General features: G+C 46.5%; 1 protein-coding gene and 1 long non-coding RNA gene across 5 annotated transcripts in view; one reads left to right on the plus strand and one right to left on the minus strand.

The window, feature by feature from the left end:
* The window catches only part of INPP5D (inositol polyphosphate-5-phosphatase D), a 62,342-nt gene that overhangs the window by 35,993 nt on the left and 4,605 nt on the right, over positions 1-21,744 (minus strand). For all 4 annotated transcript variants that reach the window (XM_042020720.1, XM_042020719.1, XM_042020718.1 and 1 more), the window contains exons 2-4: positions 20,819-20,950; positions 19,061-19,292; positions 14,174-14,237 (exon numbers count right to left, since the gene is read on the minus strand). In XM_042020720.1, coding sequence (XP_041876654.1) covers positions 14,174-14,237; positions 19,061-19,194 — 198 coding nt within the window. In that variant the 5' untranslated portion in view covers positions 19,195-19,292; positions 20,819-20,950. The remainder of the gene's footprint in view (positions 1-14,173; positions 14,238-19,060; positions 19,293-20,818; positions 20,951-21,744) is intronic.
* On the plus strand, positions 267-3,361 carry LOC121661026. Its single transcript, XR_006014832.1, has 2 exons — positions 267-3,014; positions 3,096-3,361. It is a non-coding gene; the product is annotated as an uncharacterized LOC121661026 (long non-coding RNA).

Consider the following 21,744-nt stretch of genomic DNA (forward strand, 5'->3'; position numbering starts at 1 on the left):
GGGGATGCAGAGATCCACCCGCAGCCCCTGGGGGAGGTGTCCATGCCAGAGTGGGTGGATGCCTGGAGGAGGCTGTGATCCAGTGGGAGATCTGGCGGAGAGAGGTCCTTGCTTCCCGGCTGGAGCAGCCTGTCCTTGGAGGACTGCACCCCATGGAAGACAGACCCATGGCACAGCAGTTTTGGGAGGACTTGTGCCCGTGGGAGGGGCTCACGTGGCAGCAGGTTTGGCAGGACTGCTGCTCGTGGGAGTGGACCCACGCTGGAGAAGTTCATGGAGAACTGTCTCCCGTGGGAGGGACCCCACGGTGCAGCAGGGGAAGGACTCCTCTCCCGGAGCAGCGGAAGAAAACCTCGGGTGATGAGCTGACCAAGCCCCCGTGCCCTGTCTCCCTGTGCCGCTGTCAGTGGGAAGGAGAGAGGGGTTGGGGGAAGAAAAGGTGTTTTAGGGGCTTATTTTACTTCTCATTATCCTCCACTGACTCTGTTAGTAATAAATTCAGTTTGCAACTTTAGGTTGAGCCTGTTTTGCCCTTGAAGTGTTTTCTCCTGGTCCTTATCTCAACTCATGGACCCTTCATTAATTTCTTTTTCCCTCCTCTACCCAGCTGCAGCAGGGGAGGGTGAGCAAGTGACTTTTGTGGGTGCCTGGCATTGGGCCAGTGTCAAACCATGACATATAGTTATGTAGAAGCCAGGAAGAACACCAAACAATTCTAGAAAGCACCAAGACCATGTACTTGGGATAGTTCTCCACACTAAATAAACCATTAGAACTCTGGCCTTCAAAAGATTTTGCCAATACAGCACACAATGATTCAGCTTGTAGCACCAAGAGAAACCTGCTGAGCAAACAAGCCTTTCAGCATTTCTCCATGTTATAATAAATAAGATTTACATCAACAAAAAGCAAGTAACAGTACAGTTCCATGACGGAACATGAAGGACCGGTATTAAATTTAGCTACGGGGTGCAAGTCAGATGAGTTGATGATGAATGAGCAAGGACTGCAGATCCATGAGGATCTGATGCAATGTTTTTAGCACTTCTGTAGTGTGTGGGTGGAATTTAAGTAAAAGTTTTGGAGTACACTACTTCTAAGAACTTTTGTAATTTTATCACAAGCCTTGTGCTTTTTGGTTTTCCACTGAGGAGCTTCAACACTTGAAGTCAAATGAAAATTTCCATTTTCATTTCTTCATAAAGTATCTAGCTCTAGTGCTTACCAAGACAAGCTTGAAAACATGGGCCTCCAAGAGCTATCAAGGCACCCAAGGCAGCAAATGTACCACAGTCATTGTTTCTGAAGGCACTTAGTGGAGGTCATCGTTGTGATTCTGTCAGTGTTCTCTGCTGACAGTAGCTGGGCTGGGAGAACTATTGCAGGTTACTTGCTTCTTGTGGAAATTCCCAAGCTCCCTTCAGCTTTTCCCTCTGTAGAAGGCGATCAATACATACCCAGGCAACCATGTGAAATGTTTGAAGTCCTAGGAGAAAGAGTTTCTCCTGAAACAGGTGAAGACATGCCCACAATGGATCTGCCTGCACAGCTGGGCAGGATCCCTCAGCCCACATCAGTCTTACACTAAGTTCCTGGGGCTCTTCTCCAACCTGTGCAGCAGACAGTGGAGGATCCATAATCAGCTGTCTGCTTTCCCTACTGTCCTCTCAGCTGAATGAATCCCAGTTTCAACCATCACCAAGCACTAATTATGCATAAATTACATAAACTATCCAGTGGGAAAGAGAAAATCCAAGATTGAAGAGGTAGTATTTATTGAAGATAGGCTGCTGAAGCAAAGCAATGCAGGCAGAACGTGCATGGGAAGCAGTTGCATGCACCACATTGAACTGCATCATTTTCTAGGTTTGCATAATTCAAACCCCTGAGCAATGCACAGTAAGGGTTGGCACCTTAGTGTTACAATTTCCCATCTTCAGTCTGCAAAATTTCTCAGGCTTTAGCTACAGCAACTGATTTCTATTTTTGTGACACTAAGGGTGACCACTTGTCCTTTCTTTCAAGAGGCTGTCCCTTATTTCATTCAGTTACTGCAAACCCTCACTCAATCAGAGCCATAGCTGCTGACCGGACAGAACATAGCCTGAAGGAGCATTTAGCAAAACTAACCACAAAACTAAAACCAGAAAAAAAATACCCTTCAAACCCTCTCCTTTTATGTTCTCCCCTGAACCGCACTTCTGGAATGAAAATAGCGGATGTTACACATTTTTTGTTACACTTTCCCCCCTAAAATTGGACTCAGGGTTTGTGGGTTTGCATGCACAGGAATGTACAACGACAATAGGCTACCCAGTGCCTCTGTGAGCGACCAGTGCCTGCCTGTGGCTCCTGCCATGTCCGATCACAAGGAACACTTGATACTAAGGCTGTTAAACAGCACAGGTCACTACAGCCCTGTCAAGTTTTGGAGAATAAGGCTTAATGCAGAGTTACCTGGAAATTTTTACTCAGGCTTACTAGTCTGCTAACAGAAAGCAACCCCAGCCCACAGCGAACTTCACCATCCTTTGCCCATGGGGTTTGCTGAACCCAGCTGTGCTGTGTGTTGGCGTTTAAAATACTGCAGAGGGACAGCTTCAGAACCCTGGGATGGAACAGACCGCAACCAGTTTAGACTTTCAGAGGAGAACCAAGACTGAAAACTCCAACAGAAGCACAAACTGAAGACATAAGATGTCAGAACAGCGGGGCAAAGGTCTGGGAACAACCAAAAGCTGCATTGTGACTTCATTCTTTCAGAGGGACTGAAACAACTGAATCTGAGCTATCTTTGCTAAAGTCTGTTTCATTTCCCTAAACCATTTTGTCATTTGAAATCAAGCCTTGCACGTGTTTATACAGCAATCTGAAAAGTCAAGGATGCTAAATTTCATTCAAAGGCTGTAATAACTTCAACCACCAAAAGGTAAATTTGAAGAGTATTGGTGAAGCAGACCTCGTTTACCTAAAACAAGCGCAACCAGGACAATACTTCCAGTTGATATTCAAAGGTGATTGTATCTTTATATTTTACATTTATGTCAGCAATAAGCTAAAGCCCACGTAGGATTTACTGGTCCCATTCTCCACAGGTGCAGTGCAGACTGAGGGAACGAGATCTAACTGGAGCCTACGTGTCACTTGTGATGTGCTGGATGAGTTCCATGTCTTCGTGGAGAGGGATGCAGCCTGCAATGACTCACCTTATCAGCAAATCAAGGTAGATCTCTGAAGAAGAAAGGGCATTGCCCTGTCATTAACAAGTGTGGAAACAATTTTTTAGTGACCACGACATTTGCTATAAGACTCCTTGTAAACAAATCAGTGTTTTCCAAGACTCATTCCTATTTTAAATGATCAGGACAAAAAGCCTCATACAGCACCAACAATAAAATAACTTCTCTTTCTTTGAGAAAACAACTCAAGACTTGCCTGTAAATGAGCACTTTCCTCTGTGACCCATCATCCCTCAAATCACAGAAGCAATAGAACACAGCCTTTCATTACCACACAGCTGAGAGGGAAATAATCTATTGTCTCCCTGACTACCTGAAATTGAGTTATGAAGCTTCATCAGAAGTCTTTGGTAATATAAAATATATAAAGGATAAGACAATCAAATGGATTGAACAATATGTGACTGATAACATTAAAGCTAATATCCACCAAATTACTGCAAAATGAGAATATTTTCTTGTTGATAACGTTGGTTACATAAGTTTTCAATTGCTTTTTGTCATCTGCCACAAGAGTTTCAAAATTTCGGGGAAATTTTCCTTTTGCTAGTCCAGGAGACATTGAGGTGGGTGTGTCCCAGGGGTTTATCTCAGGGTTATACATGTTTGTAATTCGATTGTTTGTACGCCTGAGCTCTTGTAGCTGATCGCGGGGGGGGGGGAGGCGGGAAGATCCCGTGGGGTGGGAAAGAGCTGCTGGGTATGTGATTTTGGGTGGTCAAAGCCTTTCCAAAGGATAACAGGTGAAACAATTACTCTTCTAAAACAGTACTTGTTAAACTGCTTACTGTGTAACAGTCCTAATCCTTATCTTCTCAATCTGGAAAGATTTTGCAGCTCCTGGAAGCTGCTTTGTACCTTCAGTGAGGATTTGCTATTTGCAATTTTCAATTGTTTGAGTGTGATGAAGGCTTTATGACATAACACACTTACTGGAGAGCAAACAGCAAAAGAAATTGATGACATTCATTTGCATTTCACTCTTTGGAGGGAGATTTTATCTGCTAGCACATCCAGATAAAAGGAAAAGGGATTTCACGTCATGGCATGCATTAGCTTCCAAAAACCTGATTACATATTTTGAATCTTGAAAAACAAAATAATATCACTTTAACTTTATCTAAACCATATTCTCTGAATTTTTTTTTAATATATATTTCAGGAAACTGGAAACATTCTGGAAGGGTTCAAACTTCTACACAAAAGCTGGACATGGTTTGTTTGTATGAAGAATTTTGTATACTGAGAGATTCAGTAGCAGGAATGTGCATGTTTCAGGAAATACCTAGTTCTCTTATTAAATGCTGCTTCTTTCAGCTTTCCAAAACCTGTGTAGTGCATTAAGTTCATTCCTACGTCAGATGCAAGAGTGGAAAAAACATTTTCCTTGTATAAACAGATTTGGATAGTTTGTAGAAACATGAAATATATGGATTTTGCTAAGCCCTGATTGTAAATTATTTTCAGTCCTACATGTAAAGTGCTTTACAAACTGATTTAAATCAACATTAAATTATATTGAGAAATATTCAAATTTGAATATCTAAAATTTTTGGTAATAAAATGAAGTGCAATATAATTAAATTATGGTTTTGGACATACTAAAAATGTGCTGCTCTAACCATGTTTCAATATATTGCTTATATGTATTGCCTGGTTGTTCACTTATCCCTTCTTTCTATCCAAGAAAAGTGAGCACCCTGGTTATCTCTCAGCCCTGCAGTGCCAACAGAGTCCCACGAGCACAGTGAGTTTTCTGCGGTAAGAACAAACTCAGGTGAAATCTGTTTCATTCTCATCATTATCTTTTCGTGAGACAGCCTCTGTGCAAGTGGCATTTTGGGCAGAGCTGTGCCTGCCCTGTCTTCCCTGGAGCTCATGAGGTTGTGCCATCATAGTTGAGCAGGTACAAACCCCTTGCAGAGCTGTGACAGAAGCTGTAAGTGGTGGATGGCTGAGCCTCACGTGAAGTGTTTTACTTTATCACCCAATGAAACCAGCTTCAGAGCAATTTCCTAGTAGAAAGGTCTTGCTCAGATACAGATAGATTAGCAAAATCCACAGCAAATCACGAAGTCCTTTTACAGAAAACTTTTTTGTGGCCACATGTGCCAGAGCAGTACAGCACACTGAGATTACAGTGCAGCAACAAAGAGAACAACAAAAACTTTCATCTCTCTGCACAGGGCTAACAATGAACTTGGTACTGCATATGGCACAGGCAGACAGTGTCTCTGGCGTTGGTGACAGCAGCAGTGACACCAGGAATGCAGGAACTGAGCTGAACTCATAGCTCTTACCAGCTGCTGCTGGCAGGACAGCAGCCTGTGCTCCAGAGTGGGTTTGCAGACCGGATGGGGCCTCTGCCCCAGCTCCACCCTGCAGGACTCATAACCACAAGCCAGAACAAATCCTGCTCAGGGGCAGGCACAATCCTGCCAACAGTGACGTGACAGGCGGCCCTCGCCTTGTACATCTTGCTCACCCCAGTAGACAGAATTTTGTTTGTTCTGGCATATTTAGTCAACCTGTATACAGTGTATAAATCAAGATGATTCCAAAAAAATGTGTTTCTAGAAGTGCACTGGGGAGTGAGGTTCAGCAGAAAACGCTATACAGTATTCAGGGCTTCTCCTATGTGCTGGGAGCCGCAGAGCACACTGGTGATCTGCATTTAGTGTCAGTTGGCACAGTGAGTCACAGCTGCTGGCCTGCTTTCTAACTGCTCACATAGCACCATTTGTTTCCTGTTGCACAAAACCCCATGTCGGACTAGGAGAAAATTACCAGAAAAAAAAAAAAGCTATATGATCACTCACTGTAAAACAGTGCTGCCAGGGTATCTGTCATTTTCACCGAAGTCAGCAAAACCCACAAGAAAAAAGGGTCAGGCCCTCCCTTTGCAACAGGTAGTAAGTATAAATGTAAGAAGTTTTTAAAAATAGTGGATTTCAGCACAAATGCAAGGAGTGCTCATGCACACAGGAATGATGATTTGGCACTACAACTGCAAAATGAACATTTCCCATGTTTCCCCACGGAGCGGGGAGCAGGAAGATGCACACACACCGCTGCCTTCTGTCAAAGAGCTGGGTAGCTAGGACAGCCCAGGGAGGGGAAGAGGAAAGAAAAACACAGGCTGTAAGTTTAAAAACACTAATGTTTTCCTTACTGTAATACAGTCTTTTATACAGCATGAGAAGAAGGCAGCTTTTCGTGATCCCTTCTCACAAGGTAACCCAAAAGACTCTGGAGTTGGCCAAACAGTTTTGCTCAAAGCAAAAAAAAAGTTATTAAAAAATGAAGGAGCTTGGAGCATGTGCTATGGAAGGCACAGTCTTTGTTCAACACCCGTTCCCCCTATAAAAAAAAGGTGATGTTGGAGGTTAGGATTTTTCCTTTTATTTTTTTCTTTCTCTCAGGGAATTTTCCCCCATTTGTTGCCTAAGAGATGATAATGAAGATACTTAAGAGAGATAAAAGATGTAGCCAAGGAGGAGGACGAAGAGTGCAGCTGGCTGCAGTCTCTTAGCTCAGGGGGTTTCTCCTTGGAAGTGCAGATACTGCGAGATTTTGGCTGGGGGTGAGGGGTTGAGTTCAGCTCCTCGCTCTCTCTTGGTCTCGGGACCAGAGGGCAGATGGTGCTGCTTGTTGCCGTGGGGAGAATTTGCTGCCACCACGGAATTCCATCCTTTACTGCTTCTTCCTTACCGTGGGTGAGCGTCTGCTCATAAGAGCGGCTGTTGAACTGGGACCTTTGCAACACCCGATCTCACTGGGAAGGACCCTCACCATCTACTCAGGTGCCTCAGGGGAAAACACCTCCCCACTCCGAGGGAGCATCTCCCAGCTGCTTTCGGGAGCTCAGCTGCCGCTGCACAACCCCGGCTGTTTTCTGCTGCTGCTTTGGGTTTTTTGCTACACTTTAGCCCGACACCCAGCGCCTGCCAGGACCTTCCGCTGCTTCTGCCTCTGCCACTGCTTGGGGCTTAGTGCTACACTTCAATTCGCTGCCCCTGGGGGCCTGCTCATCTCTGCCGTTCCAGCCACCGCTCCAAGGTTCCTGCTGCAGCCCATTTCGCCGTCCGGAGGGGCACCGGGTCCGGCTGCCCCGGGGGTTGGTAAAGGAAGCCCCTTTTCCATCCCTTTTCCATCCCTCCCGCCGGCCGAGCCGCCATTACCCTGTGAGGGGAGAGAGGGGCCGAGCTCGCGGCACAGCGCCCCCTGCCGGCCCGGGGAATCCCCGCAGCCGCCCCGCCCGGCCGGGAGCCACGAGCGCCCCTGGCGGCCGCGAGCGGAGCTGCAGCGAGGGGAGAGCGCCGGCGGCCGGGAGCGGCGGCGCTGGGCTCCGCTGCTGCGCGCTGGGGCTGCCCGGGGTGTTGGGCTGGCTTGGTTTATATATATATATATATATGTATGTATATTCATAAAGAGCTGTTATTCCTTTTCCCATATCTTTGCCTGAAAGCCCCTTAATTCCAAAGTTATAATAATCTGGGGGGAAGGTGGTCAAATTTTCCATTCCAGGGGAGGTTCCTGCCTTCTTTGGCAGACACCTGTTTTTCAAATGAAGACAGGTGACAAGTTCAAAATTGCTTATCTGGACTTTTTCAAAAGGGTGATCCAGTTTTTCCATCCGAAACAACGCTTTTCTTCAACATCCTGGTAACACTGATCACTTCTGAAAAGTTGAAAATCAAAATGAAACATTTCACATGAAAGCGATTTTTAAAAAAAAAAAAATTTCCATTTTGCTCAAAAATATAAAGTGGTTCCTACTTCTGCTCCAGGCAAGCTCTATTTCTTCCCTCTCCTCTGGGGCAGACAAAAGATATAAGTAGCATTTAAGGCACTGTGGGTGACTGGAGCCTCTATCCTTAGCAGCCCACAACATTTCAAGACAGGACCTGACCTGAAGCAAGAGCTCAGCTGGCAGCATGAATGGAAGAGCAGACTTGAGGGTAACACAAGAAAAAAACCAAACCTGGTCAAGCAACCGGGTCACGCCCACAGGAAAGCACCGTGAGGCTGCGTCTTCCTCAGGCTGAGGCCAGACTCTGCCACACAGCACAGGCGACAGCACACGATTATAGAACCAGAGAACCATGGAATATGCCGAGCTGGAAGGGACTCACAGGATCATCAAGTCCAACTCCTGGCCCTGCACAGACACCCCACCCTGTGCCTGGGAGCATTGTCCAAACACTCCTGGAGCTCTGGCAGCCTTGGAGCCATGACCATTCCCTGGGGAGCCTGTTCAGTGCCCTACCACCCTCTGGGGGAAGAACCTCTGCCTGATATCCAACCCAACCCTCCCCTAACACAGCTCCAGCCATTCCCTCGGGCCCTGCCACTGGTCACCAGAGTGAAGAGGTCAGTACCTGCCCCTGCTCTTCCCCTCACAAGGAAGTCATAATGGCAATGAGGCTCCCCGCAGTCTCTTCTGCTCCAGCCGAACAAACCAAGTGCCCTCAGCCACACCTCATATGGCCCCTCCAGACCCTTCACCATCTTCATGGCCTCCTCTGGGCACTCTCCAATAGTTTCATGTCTTTTTTATATTGTGGTACCTGAAGCTGCCCACAGGGCTCAAGGTGAGGTTGCACCAGCTACCAAAAGGCTGCTTTGCAGGTGTCCCAGTTTCTTAAGGAGACTCTACCTTTATCCACAAGCCACAGCTGCTCCTGTAACTACTAGGTTCACTCTCTCAGTGGCTTTTACAAAGGACATCTTTGGTGCCAGCCCTGTTTGTGCAGTGTTGCCATCTGTCCATCAGGATATCTCCCCCAGCCTTCACACACAGTGGCACGAGGCCAGTGCTTGATCCTACAAATTACCTATGAAGTGTTATCTGGCAGACTACAAGCAGAACGTAAGATACAATCTAGCTGCCCCTGAGAAATTATTGATTTCACTGCATCAGCAGCTAACATGAGATGTGAATTCCTGTTTGAGATGCACCAGAAATCAAGAGACATCAAAGTCCACACTACCCTGTTCCAATCCATATTCACTGACCCGCCAAGGCCAGTGCCTTGTTCCTTCTCAGCACCTCTTTCAAGCATCCTCACTCATGAGGCAGGTTATACTCTTGGCAGTGACCCTTTGAAGGTGAAGTATATAAAGGCAATAGAGGGTAAAGCATTAGGCAAGGGCAGTATCACAGGTTTTCAACAGCAGCCCTTGACCTCAGAGCCTTGTCACATGGAATAAGAGTCAGTTGTACTGGGAATATCCTCACCCGACTGCAGCCTGCCAAATTTGGCAGTTTAAGGGGGTTATCTTTAGGCAACAGAGACAGGACCTGCCAAGGACAGATGAGCCCACCCAGATGAGAAACTGATTTCTTTCCTGCTGACTGCAGATACAACTCAGCTTTGACTACGTGACAGCTTTGAGTGCATGTCCAAAATGAGGGGGGATGAATACTGATGTATCACACAGATCCTCTGATCCTGCTAAGGTCAGCCAGGGACAGATGTTTAAAATTATTTTTGGTAACCCAATCCTTGACTGGGCCAAGTTCCCCATTTGTTGAGGGGATGTTAAGGTCATAAGGAATGCAGAGAGGCCAGTAATGAGGGTCATACTGACCATTCAACCAGCCAGTTGAATAAATGAGATGCTTTCAGTGACAGCACAGGAAAGTTGTATCTTCTGTGAATCTGGATGGCAAGAACTGACCATAGATGCCTAGTTTAAAAAGACAATTTTAGTGTCTTTAGTTTGTCTCCGGTGCTTAGTTTGATCCTGTGATGTCCAAGGACTCCTTTGCTGCTTCACCCCTCTTTGCACAAACATGATTACATTCAGCTAATCCCCAAGCACTCAGTAACTACACATTAATTATGTCTCCCTGCTGGAGCAAGGGAAAATCATATTTGTTCTCACAGAGAAGGAAGTGAAGCACCCCAGCTGTGACTTGCCCACAGGCAGGCAGCAGCTGAGCTCACTCAGGGGCAGTTTTTTCCAGCCTCCTGCCCCTGCTCCTGCTCCTGGATCTCTGTGTAACTGTGTTTTTTTCTCTCTTCCTGTTCTCTCTTACTACAGCAAGAGTCTGCAGACTGGCAGAGATATCTTGATGACTAATTGTTCTCAGCCTAAAGATCTCCACTTGCTCTTACAGATCCTGTGTTTCAAGGGGTTTTCATTACCCCTACCCTCCTTCCTTAAATATGTTTTCATCAGCAGGATGCAAGTTTGATTCATCCAAGCCATGCTTTCTTCACATATATTCTGAAGTCTCAAGTAATGAAAGGAGAAAATTCACCAGAAAAGAAAGGCAAAAATTCTATTTGTGTTTAAAGAAAACAGCCTGTGACAGTGACCTCTACAGCTCAGTATGGGAGGACACCAGATGAATTCCAGATATGGCAGGCAAGAGAGATTCCCAACCATGCTAACTGCTGCAGAGCTGCTGCAGATGTAGAATCCCAATGGCATGCCATGCCACAAAACGCTGGAAGGACATATGCAAATATTTTTTTCTTCAGCCTGAATGCAAAAGTGCACCTTTGCATGCAAAAATGTGTACCGCCCTTTCTGCCACCTGTTCTTGAACAGTTAATTTAACCATGCAAAAATAATGACACTATCATTCCACTAGGGTGGGACCAGGCTCTAACTAAAAAGAGAAAAATGAAATGTACTCTCCAAGACTTAACAAAAAAGTGATGCAACTTGCAGCTTTAAGGGTGAAAAAACTCCATAGAGTGGCAGAGGGAGAGCTGTCATATCACATGTGCTGTGTATGTAGCTGGGATATGACAGATCTTCTGAACCTGCTGTCATCAAGAAAAATTCTTGACAGACAACAGCCCAGATCTGGGCAGGAAGACAGCCCTTTTTTCAGGAAGAAGCACTGTGCAGGATAAAAAAAAAGGTCACATTGACAATCAGGGCTCATATTGTAACTAATACAGGCTAATCTCAGGATTGGGCATTGAATCTTTCCTATATCATTTTTATAAACCCAGAAATGAGAAGCATCTACTGACTGCTGTATTAATTTATCACCTGATCTAGTTCCATAGGATTAGTAGACCCTTTCCTTTTTTAATGGAATTTTAAAAAAATGTCAGCATTCCATCCTATTCAACAGCTTTTACATCCTTGCAAAGAAGAAATCTTTTCAAAAATCAGATCTTTTAATACACATGAAGTAGTTTTTGTTTTATCCAAAAATCAATAGACAAGCAACCAAAAAAAAAGTCTGGCCCAGCTGGAACACTGTACCAAGAGCAGCAGCCAAGCACACAGGACTGTTTTTCCTCTGAGCCTGAATTACAACTCTCACTGCATCTTTCTCTTGCCAGAAGAAGCCAGCCCCCTTCTTCTGCCTCTCCCACAGAACTGGAATAAGGCAGCACAAAGCAGGAGGTGTTGTGTCTTCAAAACATGAGTTAACAACACACTTTATTTAGCCTCCTCCTGATATTCAACCTACAGCTCCTGGCAACCCAGCTCACAAAGGTATTCCGCCACAGCCCCTCTGCATTCCATGACACAGGAACAAGAGAAATCCCTCGCAATCACAACATGGGGCCCAAGCAAACCTTAAAAATTGCTTGTTCATAAACCTTGATCCAGCATGAGAGCTGCCCATTTTTACACCAGAGAGAAACACAGATTTCTTATGGCTGCAGTGCTCTGATCTGCAGACAAGAGTTGTACATGAAAACAGGCCCTTTGTCACAGCAGAAACAATCACGGATCCAGTACAAACAGGGAAGTGCAACTTGCATCTTCCTGGGCTGTAACACACAGAACTCTCTGCACAGACCTTCACTGGCAGGTGCTGGAAGCAGCCTGTGGCCCAGCACTCTCTGGAGAGTTGGTGCACACAGGCACATTGCTCTCTGCTCAGGTTTCAAACTCTCCTGTCACTCATAGCATCTGTGTCCTGCTAGAACAGGCTGCTCACACCATCTGCCAGCGGGGCAGCTGAGAGATGAGGAGGGGACAGGGCAGGGCACGGAGGGACAAAGTGTGGGGCTGTTTGGCTGCCTTTGCAGATACCCTCTGGCCTGCCTTTCTTCCTCTCTCACAGGGGAAAACCCAACATAGGATCATTTCTGCGCTTGTTTTGCAAAAGACAAAGCAGCTGTCAAACTAATACCCCAAAGTTATTCAGAATTAGGGTTCCACAAGTTCCATTCATCATACTGCTGCCAGTGCAGAGAGCAAGGACACCATTAGCAGTGCCGGGGTCCCATGCCAGCCCTGCCACAGAGCTGGTGTGGGACATACATAGTTGTGCCCATTGCCTGGGCTTCAGGTATCCCCCAGCACTGTCCCTGCCTGTGGGGCTTCATCTGTGAGCTCTCTGGCACAGTGAGACCCTGATCTCTGCAGCTGATCTGGGTACTGACAAAAATGATAAACACCATATCACCTTCTGGGCTCTTACCACCACCTCATCATCACACCAGCATAATGCACCAAAACACACTCTTTAGGACAGAATGGTTGGGATATATCAGAAGATGGGGGGATATCAAGTATCACTACAAAGAGCCTGCAGCACAGTGTGTGGAGCCAGGTGGAACAGCAAGTTATTGGTCCCAGGCTTGCACCCGGCTGAGCCTGCACAGGTTCCTCTGCACAGTGTCACTCAGTGCTCCAGGAAGAGGGATGAACTCTGGTGACGTGCCATAGTAACACTACAGACCCAGATCAAGTCCATCATAGACTCCTGCTGGCAGTTCCTCCTCAGAAACAGAAGTGCAAGTGAGGCAGAGGACTCTCAATGGCTCTGGGCAATCCAGCTGTCAAGGACGACAGGGCCATGGTGGCTGGCTCTGGGCACACAGTCCTCTGGAGTACAGCACCAAGAGCTTGGAATTAGCCTTGGTGGCAATACAGCTGTGTCTGTGCAGAGCTGCACCTGAGTGGAGCTCTTGAAAACAGCCCGAGCTACCCAAAAGAGGATCTTGAAGGAGCCAAGCTGGATGTGTGCACCCAGGACACACAATCCACCATTCTTACCAACACCCACAGCTGAAAGCAAGCTGCCAGCACTTAGCTGTTCTCACTAACTCAGGACTCTTGTTTCAGATATGCTGCCTCTTAGTGCAGATCTCAAAGAAACACTGATAACTCCAAAGCACATGAGGAAATACACAAATAACATGGTGCATGGGAGACGTGTAAGCTGCTCATGAAGTTGGTAGAAATCTGATTTCTAGTGTGGGAAGCTAGTTGTCATCTGAAATGGGAAGGAATGATTGTAGACCCACTCTGAATAGCAAGGCAGACTGGGTGGCATGGGCATTTCCATTCCATTTAGCAGGGAATGCCCATGCAGCACTGACTGTGCCAAGAGCATGAGTTGGCTGCAGCCCCCACTGTTGCCCAGTAAACACATGCCCAGTTCTTGGGGCTGTAGGAGACCATGCCTGCCTCCCCACCCCAAGTTTCATGATTTATATTTTAGAAAAAAGTGGGCTGAGAGGGTGGCACAGGAAGGGGAAGTGGCTCATTTAGGCTCCTAAATCAAAATAGGAATAAACAGAACATCTGAAACTCCTGCCCTCAGTCTTGGTACTTTCTGGGTCCTGAGATGAGAACTCAATTTACATTCTCTGGGTGTAGGCAACTGTGCTGCAGTTTTGGATTTAAGAGATCCATGATGTATTGACAAGAAGCTGGCTTCAAAGGAAAAGTAATTCCATGTGCTGAGCTTCTCAGTTACATAAAACCTGGCTGTGCCACTGAATTGAAGGCATGTGTGTTAAGGAGTGTGCCAATGGCCACAGCTATGGACCAGACCGGACACTGAAATCTCCACAGCAGTGGCCTGGAGACCAGCACTGTGCTGGCCTGACATTAGTTTAATTCCTTATATCCTTTTTCTGTTGGTGTTAGAATTACTTTGAAAACCAGCAGTTCTCAAGTACATTTTTGTGGGACCAAATAGTACAGAGATGGCTTACCTGGACAATCAGCTTATTTTCTTTATCGGGCAGAATTCGGTAGGTATAAACGCAATTCCGGTACCTGGAACAGACCACAGGTGATGTGGTTAGACCATGTCCAGAAAGGAATCTCACTATGGCATCCCTCCCCATGAGAAAAGACGTTGGAAAATCCTGAGACACATAGATTGCTTCATGCACAAGGGTTTTAAACATTTCTTTCTTTCTTTCTTTCTTTCCCTGGAGTCTGTGGACTAACACAAACCTGAAGTGTTCCTGGTCACTGAAACAGGAACATCTGCTTGCAGATGTCACTGCAGAAAGTGATATCAGCATTAGCTCAGAGGGAGTTATTCCACTCTTCTTCTGGCCGGAAAGAGAGAAAACACCAAGTAGCTCTAGCTGTCAGTAGAGCGGGTGTCTCAGGAAGGAATGAAAAAGCAGAAATCCAAAAGGCAAAGGGCCAAAATCAGCAATAAATGAGTAAACTGAAGGGCAAGTGCATTGACTTGTATTGGAAAAAGCAAATCATATATTTCAGCTAAATCACAGTACAACAGCTGATTGCCAGGCACATTTTTATCTACAAATCCTAAAACGAAAACCCATCTCACCATCCTGGTGTGGATGCACACTGTACATGTGCATCTGTAGAGCACCCACAACAAGTATTTTGTCCCAGCTAAATTCAATTAGACTCTTATTTAAGGGGGGATGGAGGAGTCTTGTGCCCAGTGGAGGGTCACATCAATGCACGGGAGCCCAAGGGAAGCCTGAACAGTGCTGTAAGCTTGACCTTCCTCAGCAGCTGCTGAGCTTTGTGCAGCTCACCCAAGAAGTATTGACTATAAAATATATTTTTACCTTTCTCACAACAACAGATTGATCAAATCTTTTAAGTCATCTGCAAAGCACTTAAAAGATACAATATCGCTTTGAGCCAGCAAAAGGTGCTGGTTCAACCCCTTCCTTCTCAAAAGGAAGAACAGAATCCACACTTCCTTTATTGTAACAGAAACACTGCACTACCTGTGGAATTGTCACAAAATGTGGGCTGAGGTCAGCCTCCCAGCTGGGGAGATCAGGCAAATCAATAAACATCCTAATCTCTCTTAGAGTTCTGATGTGAGTCTATTCATCATATGCCTTTCAGAATCACTCCATGCAGGAGAGAGGAGACTGCCAGGATTTCAGGCAGCGTTACACGAGGAGTCACAAAGAGACATTGGAAATGAAAATAAATTCCTCGTAGATCATAGCTGAGTCTTTCCAGGGTGTCTGGAGGATTTATCCACATGAACATTAATGCAAAGGCATTAGCATTAATGCAAAGGACACAAAAGAATTCCAGCTGTTTCCAGAGCTCGTTTCACAGGCATCTATTCACTCACACATCTGGTACAGAGCTGGAAGTCACAGACATGATCCCCAACTGTAGGGCAGCTACAGCACTGCTAATTTCACCAATCCCAGGCAATCGGTGCCAGGTGAGGATATGCCCCAAGGAAGGGTATGGGGTTTGTTTTTATGTGTCAATGCAGCTCTCTTACACCATTTCCTCCTGCTGATATGCAAACAGGGCTAAGCAGAATTGCTCATGCAGCTGATGAGAGACAATTTGTGTATGTGGAGATTATGAAACTGATAAATGAAGCAGCTCAATTGCTCTTGCTCACAAGAGGACCCTCATGTGGCCTTCACAGAAAGTGCTCCATCACAAAGACTTTACAAGGCTGCTGTCGTAATGCTTGTGAAGAGGTTTAAGCTGAGGACAAGTAAGATCAGTATAAGAACAATGAAAGAAGGGCAGCTGGGTGAGACAGGAGAAGGGAGGAGCACTTCCTAGGATCAAAACCAGGAATCCTCCTTGCCAGTCCCCTAATTTAGTGCGTGTGGATGGAGAAGACTGCGATTCTTACTCCATTTTTCACCCTTAGGTTTTCTCTCCTCGGCATCCTGACTGTCTAGTTATGCAGTCCCAGTTATCGCCACGTTCCAGGTCCCCCTTAAAAGCTGGGTTGAGTTCAGAATTGCTCAACCATTGTTCAGGCTGTCCATGTGGAGGGTACATAAAACATCAGCCTCAGTTTAAACAAGTCTCCAAGTACTTGTCATCTCCCTGTCCTCTCAACCAGCCAGAGGAGGAAACAGTGTGACAAGGTTGGCATTTTCTCTTTCCTCTCCTGCTGTATGTTTTTATGCACAGGTGATGATGTGCATATTGGGAGTGTCTGGAGCACTGAACAGGGCTGCTGTGCTAGGCCTGGTGCCAAGTGCACCATGAGAGAGGCATGGTGTTGGAAAGGGCATCTCACAGGCAGGGTCCTCTTAGAGGGGTCCCAAAGCTGCAGCTGGTCCTTGAGTGTCACCTCTAGAAGTGATGTTAGTCCTGCAGCCATTCATGGATGAACTGCCAACAGAAGATCCCCTGGAGGAATGGTACCAGTTCAGGTGCAGAGAACGCTAAGCAGGCTCTTTTGGATTTCAGGATTCGGGCATTCCCCTCCAGGTGCGTAAAAGAGCCCATTTCTTGTCAATAAACTCACAGATCAAATGATTTAGGCACAGAGAAAGGAGGAGGAAAAGGGTTTTGCTTCTTGCCTTTTATGGGGTAATGTGACCAGAGCAGGGGACAGCAGTGCAGGGGGAGGAGCATTCCCCAGCCTTTCACCGTCTAAATGCTGCTGCTCTAAGTTTCAGAAAAGGAGTCAAGGTACTCTTAAAAGGCCCTGCAAATACACCTCCCCTACTTGTCTATATTTATACAAACCCTGTTTTTCTAAAGCAGCTTTTCATTGAAGTCATTATTTCATTCTATGATATTAGAATAATAAATACTTCTTCTGGATCTTGATTGATCTGCCCAATAAATATTAGAGCTTTGTAGAATATGACAGTTCTTTTTCAGAGCAAATTTCATGGTTTTTTTGTTTTCCATATCTATACATAGTTGACACTTTCTCTTTTTCAACATAATTCTCTTTTGTGGAAACAATTTGCAGTCAGCCTTTCAATTCCCCACTCTCCCATTCATCATCTCCTATTTTTTAAACAGAAGTAACTGAAGAGCCCAAACTTCAAACACCTTCCAGTCAATAGCACAGCTGAAACTGATACATCTCTGAGGAAGTTTTTAGCTTCAGCAAAGGTGCCCATTTTGTGGAGATGACATTCAGAGGGAAAGATTTATTCACCACTTCTCCACAAACTAACTGCAAACCAGCATAAGCTGAAAGCTTGTTGGATTGTTTGACAGCAGTCTGTGAGACATTTCCCAGACTGTAATTAATGCCAGCCCTTTGCACCTCTGACCCAGCTGTTCTTGGCTGGCAAGGCTGGGTGCTCCCCAATTCTTTAATCAAGCCATTCATATTAGCTGCCTCAGAATGGATTTAAGAACATAACCTTTGGCTCCCGGTTCAGAAACTCATGGTCATTATATTGTTTCTATTTCCTCATCCCATGTCTCCCAAGTCACAAAAGGCTTTCAAAGCTGGCTGCATAAATATTTACAATGGAAAAATTTATGCAAATGCATGTTAGTAGGCATTTTTGCAGCACCTTCCCTTTCTATAATCCCCACCATCACTCAGTGAAAATATTTTGTGTACATACTGGTTACAAGTCAAACCAATGGGGTAATACTAAAATCACTCAATGGAAGCAACAGTCTGTTCTAGTAAATTGTTCCCTGACTGACCACTCCGGCCCTCAGCCCATGTTACAGGATTGTCTCTCCTCCCTCCTGCTAGTATTGGCTATTCATATGCCCCTGTCCTTCTTTCTCTGCTCCCTCCAGAGAGACAAAACTCGTCCCTGTATTGTTACAAGTGCCTTAACAGGCAGGCACCGAGGCTCTCTGCACCTTGTGAACACACCCACTCCAGCCACCACTCTCTGGCAAGCCAACATCTACGCCCCCGGGGCAGTTACGGTGCTGTCACCAGAATCTGACCTCAGAGAAAAGCAGTTAGCACAGAGTTATAAACAGCAGCACCAGCTTCACCACTACAAGAAATATACTTTGAGAAAATGAGAAACCTGCTTGTAATGTAATGTGGGGTAAAGATGAAATGAGTTTCATTGATCTGCTGCACAATGGCAGCAAAGAGGATCTGACAGGGTCCCACAAAGGCTCTCTTGATCTCTCCTAAGCAAGGAGCAACTGTCTGATCTCTCTGTAATGCAAGGTCAAATGTCTCAGATTTTACCTAGTGACTTCAGTCTCCTCTCACCCCTGCTCTCCTGCCTCCAGGAATAATACCTGCCCCTCTCAAACCCAGGGCAGGAGGCCTTGCTCTCTGCTCCCTGACCTAACCCAGAATGGGGGGATCAGGGCTGCCAGCACTTCTCTCCCTGCTTCCCACATGAAGCGTTTACCCCATGAGCCACATTAATGATGCAGGTGGAATCACTGCTGTGCTGGGTATACTGTGCACAGCTCCAGGAACTGTTTAAAGCCTTTTGCTGAATGCAACACGGTACAAGCAGAGAGCTCAAACATACACTGACCCAGAGCAAGAAAAGTGCCTGGGAGGTACCAGGCTTGGGACTGGGGTCACTAAAGAGAAATACTTGACCCAAGTTGTTAAGACACTCCAGAAGTTCAAGTTATTTTCTTTCAGAGCACAGCAGCAGTGCCTTTGACCATCTCTCCTTTTGAATCAGGGGCAAGAGCAGCGTGAGCAGTAAAGCAGTACATAGCTATGGGTTTATTCAGCCTGGCCCCTAACCCTTCCCCACCCCATGGCCCAGTCAGGTGAAACCAGCCATGCTCTGATGAGGGCTGCATGTTCCCGGTGAGTACAGCGCCTGTTTGCCTCTGTGCTGGGGAGGGGGCAAGGGTGACCCCTGCCCAGCAGGGACAGTAGTGTGGGCTGAGGGCGCGGTGAACGCTGTACTTACAGCACGCAGAGCGCATATGCCGAGGCAATTGACTCACTGGCCCTCACAAGGAAGCTGCCATCCTTGCCTACTTTGGAGAGCAGGTCTTCAGCTCTGGAACGAGTGATGTTGCCGTGGTACCAGCACTGATCCATTGCTGGAGCTGGAGGAAACCTGAATGCCAGCACAGGAGCTGCCAGAGCCGCCTGTGTGTCTGTGTATAACGATCAGCCAGCTTCAGCTCACCAGCTTCCTGTTTCAATAGCACAGAGAGGGAAAGGAAACTCAGCCACGGACAACTTCCTCAACTCAAACAGCTCAGAGAGTGAGTGTGACATATCCCTGCAGCCCCCATTCTCCCTCTTCATGCTGCAGCTGAAGTGACTAGCAAGCCCATGTTCCCTGCCTTTCCCTCCCGCTTTGTGTCCCAGCTGGTGATCTCTTCTGCTCCCTCACAGATTCAGTCCCCCAGGCTTTGGTGGCCTGCCGTCCTATTTAGGATCTCCTGCCAGATCCTTTGAGTTTTCATCTTTTTCCTGTCTGCCTTACCCACTACAGGTCTCCGTGGGGAGTAAATAAACCTCTGATCAGTAACACACCATGCATTAGGATACATAGCACCGACTGCCCCATTCCTGCCATGACTAGTCCTCATATCTAGCTAGCTGTGAGGAGGGGACTTCAAAGAACTCAAAAAAATAAAATTACTACTTCTCCATGCACAGAAGCAGACTGAAAGGCTGATTCGCACTGGGGATTTGTGACCAAAGCTCCCTCTCATCTGCTGTGAGATGGAGTCAAAGATCTTTCCTACTCTAAATCCCCAAAGGTGGGATAGAGCAAAGCCGTGTCTGGCAATCTGCGTCAGAGAGGGAAGAACCGGAGCTTTCACTTCCCTTTTCTTTGTCTGTACATCTGTCCCTCAGCTATGCTGTGTGGCATGCTTAGTGTTGCATCTCCAAGACATGTTGTCGGCAATGCCAGGACATTCCTACAGGGCCACTGCCTGCACGGCAAATTTGGTTGCCTATCCTGTACCTCCAACCACTCTGCTCTCTGCACATCCACATTTGAGCTATACCTGAAAGCAGCAGCTGAGCTGCGACTCAAAGTCCAGAGGCAGAGGAAAGGCACAAACCCTGCTAGCCCTATGGTTTGCAGAGCCAGGAGAAGCACTGGAACCACAGTACCTAGACCATGCATGAAGTGCTATGCTGTACACCGCATGGACAGCAAGGCAGGAGAGAACAGACTGTCACTGCACAGGGGGAGGCTAGAATGTGTGGGTGTGGAGAGGGAGAGTGAACCAGCACAACCCAGTATCCATCCCTGCAAGCCTTCTTGCTGCTTTCAGTTATGCAGAGGCTTGGTCTGCAGAGTCCAGTTTAACCTCTGCACTGAGATGAAACTGTGGGCAGCAGCAGCCCGAAGCTGCGTGGCCAGAACAGGGCCCTGCTAGACGAGCAGAACTGCACTGTGCAGGGCTTCCTGTCCACACAGAGCAAGCGCTGTCTGCACACCAAAATTAGCTCAGCTGAACCTGGCCTTCAGCTCCACCAACATCCACACAGGCCTTTAGCAAACTCCTATGGATTCAGGTGCCTAAATGGAGTCAGACACTGAATGCCATGAAGTGGCTCTGCCAGTGGACAGTAGCTATAAACTACAGAGTGGTTACAAACTCTGTTCTCCCAACAAAAATGAGAATCTGCATATGGCAAAGGCACCGTGCAGCTGCTCTGACAGCCCTGCCAGGTCACAGTGCACTGCTAACCTCACCTGCACCAACTCCTTGGGATTTCTGGTACCTCCAGTAGCTTCTGTGGAGCACAGCTGCAGCAGGAAGCAGAACAGCTCTGAATGTCAACCACTGCTTGACCTCCCAGTGCTCTCCGTGCAACAGACATGTATCTGGATGCAGAGTGGACAGAGCTGCTCACAAAATGAGTTTTGTTAGAATGAAACTGTTTGGAGAGCTTCTCCTGATCTTCTGCACGCTAACACCAGGTAACAGGTACAAGCTCTCATTAGACATCTGAGACTAATTAGCTGCATACTTATCTCCTATCCCCCCCACCACCAACATAGGTTTTTAGCAAGTTTCTGCTATTTCCTTCAAATCCCTTGTCCAGGCACACACTACTCCTTGACTTGGAGACAAAAACAAGGGGAAGGGATCCAAATATAAGTGATGATTGTGGCAATTGAATGTGCAGGCTGGTTCCTGTGAGTATTTCTTGGTCCTAAAAGAAAGCACAGTTTCAGCTGCAGCTGTTCAAAAGGTGAATCCAAATCCCCCAATATAAACAGCTCTGTGATCCCTAATGACTTGTTAGCTTGGAATAATATCTCCAAGACACTACAATAGACACTTTATCTAAACTGGTTTTTCTATAGATGTCCAGGTAGTATTGCACCAGATGGGTGTCCAGCCACAAGCCTCTCCAGACCAGTAAATAAATACTGTCTGTGGCATCATTCAAGATGTACAGTGGTCACCCAACCCCCTCACCTATATTCAGCCTGTGCACTGCATCAGCATGGGAACTGCCAGGCGTGGCCAGATAAAAACTTAAGTATGCCTTTCCATGTCATGAAACTAAAGTATTCCATAGTACCTGATGAGGAGGTTAGGTCTATAGGGCAGCAGTTAGCTTTGCTGAAGTCTAAATATACCATTCCCTCATTAGGCATCAGTGACAGGC

The sequence above is a fragment of the Corvus kubaryi genome, unplaced genomic scaffold (assembly GCF_017639235.1).
Source record: "Corvus kubaryi isolate FWS band 111438036 unplaced genomic scaffold, C.kubaryi_AGA036_p1.0 37041, whole genome shotgun sequence".
NCBI classification, from domain to species: Eukaryota; Metazoa; Chordata; class Aves; order Passeriformes; family Corvidae; genus Corvus; species Corvus kubaryi.